We start from the raw sequence: 2,544 nt of genomic DNA, 5'->3' as shown, positions 1-2,544 counted from the left end.
TCAACATCAAAGGTTTCAGACTCTGCGTCCATCGAAAATTCCACACGATTTAGAAAACTAATCAATGGATTTGTCAATTTTCATGGTACCGGAAGTACCATTTGAATTCCTGTTGACCTTAGTAATTCAAGGTCACAGTTAACAGTTCAGATGAAGAAACCGATTGCGCTTTATTCAAAATGATATGATTAAAAGTGTTTCACATCGCCAAAATATCACTTCCGCTTTGGATTAACGTCACCAGTCGACTGTGACCTCGAGGCTTGACTTAAAGCAATTAAACGAACCGGTTTTCGTGGAGTGGACGGTGAATACATTTCTCTATGTTTTCTGAATTCTTCAATTGCGACTTCCTCAGCGGATATGATTCCCGGTCGTTTCTTTTCACCACTGACTGGGGCACCAAATGGCATGGACGGATTCTCTTTACCTAGTGTTTCAGATAAATTGTTCATGTGCAGACTTCCTTCCGAGCGGCTTAAATTATCGTCTGATTCCGTAACGGAGTTACCTTCCCGCCTCCGCAATATTAACGGTGACGGTACGTACAAACTATTGGCACTTAATGTTCTCATATCATCAGATATAGATCGGTTTTTACGAGATGTTTTGGGGGTATTCGCATCACATTTTTGAACCATGATGGCGGGAAAAGAACCAGACGATTCCTTGTTGGGTTTTGAATACGCACCGGTGCTCTGACTCAAAGTCTCTTCAACATGTTCCCTGGGTGCTGGTGATGACATAGTTCCTCGAATATCCGTCAGTGAATTGAACTCTACACTATTAACAAGTTTCATATTGCTAGACAGATCTTGGTTGGGGTTTTTGTGCCGTTCTTGTAACAAATGTGCTCTATGGAGACGATCTCCAGAGCCTATTTCCTGCGAACCACGTTGTAACTTGTAAGAGTTGTGTTTTGCACTATCCGCACTTGACGGTTTAAGTGGAGGCAAGTTATAAGCGTTCACCAATTTTTCACTTCGATTCATTATTGTGTTGCGTCTTTTTATAACTTGTTGCTTCTGATGTTCGATATTCCTGGTAGTAGCGCACGCATTCTTGTTGTAACGTTTCACACATACGTTTAGGGTCCGATCATAGAAGCTGCTACCACGTAATATAGCGTATCCAGTTTTACTATGGACTAGACTCACATTGAGAAACGGTTTGAACCTTTTAACATGTAACGCTTTATTAAAAGCCATCAGTGTGATTGTTCTGAGGCAACCAGGTAATATTGATTAGATTTACCTTGAGGAATATACACCAGTAGATCTAGACTATCGATTCGTCCGTCTTGTGACAACCGCCGTCCAATATCCAGTTCCTATTCAACTTTTATAATCAAAGTCTGCAACAAAAGAAAGGAGAAATTCAATAAAGGTCCTTAATAAACTTTATCTTCTCCTCAACGTGAAAACAACAGTTTTTGTTTTGTCTAGATGAGCTACATACAATAAAATTTCTATTTATTTAGACCTTGGTTACAGCTAATGAAAGAGGTATGTATCCTTAAAGAGAACGTAAAATTTTTTTTTTTTTTTATTCAGGGAGTAAAATTTAATCACAAATTTAATGTGAATTAGACACACTTATAGCTTCCATAAGCATCATTTCGATTTCCTTTTCGACGTCTGCGTTGACTGTAATTCCAGAAAAAGCATCACCTGGCCACGTTTTGTCTGGACACACGTTTCAATTACGTCGGACGAAAAATCAAAATACAAGCTTTGCGTATCTCCGATTAAAATAAAAATGTCTAGATAACCTATTAGGAATGGATTTAAATATGAAAGTAGTTTACCAGAACCAAAGATTTGAACAAAAACAAACATTAGCCTGTATTTCTCTTTAATAACTGCAGGAAAATCGACGTCAGTTCTGTTGTTTAGCATTAACTTGTTTAGTGTTGCGAAAACAATGCATTGTGACGCAAAACGTTTGTTTCCATTTATCTATTCATGGCATTATAATGTTTAATAGAACAATGACGTTATTCAATATCCATAGTGTTCAGTGGGGACTCCAAACTAAAATTGTAGTACTATTGAAAGAAAATTGCATGCAGGATTTCAGCCTTTTATTGTCAATTTTCAACTTCGCCCCCAATGTGGATTCGAAAAAATTGCACTGACCCTCCCGATCAAAACTTCTGCTGACGTCACTGATAGTCTTAATATATTGTAGGACAGTTATATTATTAATTAATGCTTTATTCCGATTAATTTGATTACACGTAATATTATCATATAATTATAGTCTGTAGTGTCATCATACTTCATTGAACAACCACGGGTGCGGGCGTAGTTTAGATGAATAATTCTAAACAAACATTATGAGCATTGTGTCAATGTGAACTTGAAGAGATGTCAAGTTGACACACATATTCGCTAAGTGAAATAAGGTGTTCATAGGAAACAGTCATCATTTTAGTCGCAAGGAAATCAAAAGCACCAAAATAAACCGGAAATACGTCATTGTTTAAGGGTAATGGATAATGTTTGCCTTTTTCTGCATCCGTTGTAATGATGATGAAAGTTT

The 2,544-nt window shown here is 37.3% G+C and overlaps 1 protein-coding gene across 1 annotated transcript; it reads right to left on the bottom strand.

Annotated features, from left to right (window-relative positions):
* Positions 1 to 215: 215 nt before the first annotated feature.
* On the bottom strand, positions 216 to 1,208 carry LOTGIDRAFT_160490 (hypothetical protein; the record flags this gene model as incomplete). Its single annotated transcript, XM_009055620.1, has 1 exon — positions 216 to 1,208. The coding sequence occupies one exon, from the start codon at positions 1,206 to 1,208 to the stop codon at positions 216 to 218; it is 993 nt and encodes a 330-aa protein (XP_009053868.1).
* Between the last annotated feature and the right edge of the window lie 1,336 nt (positions 1,209 to 2,544).

This window comes from Lottia gigantea, assembly GCF_000327385.1.
Source record: "Lottia gigantea unplaced genomic scaffold LOTGIsca_25, whole genome shotgun sequence".
Lineage (NCBI taxonomy): Eukaryota > Metazoa > Mollusca > Gastropoda > Lottiidae > Lottia > Lottia gigantea.
This window is presented reverse-complemented; position numbering and strand designations above follow the sequence as displayed.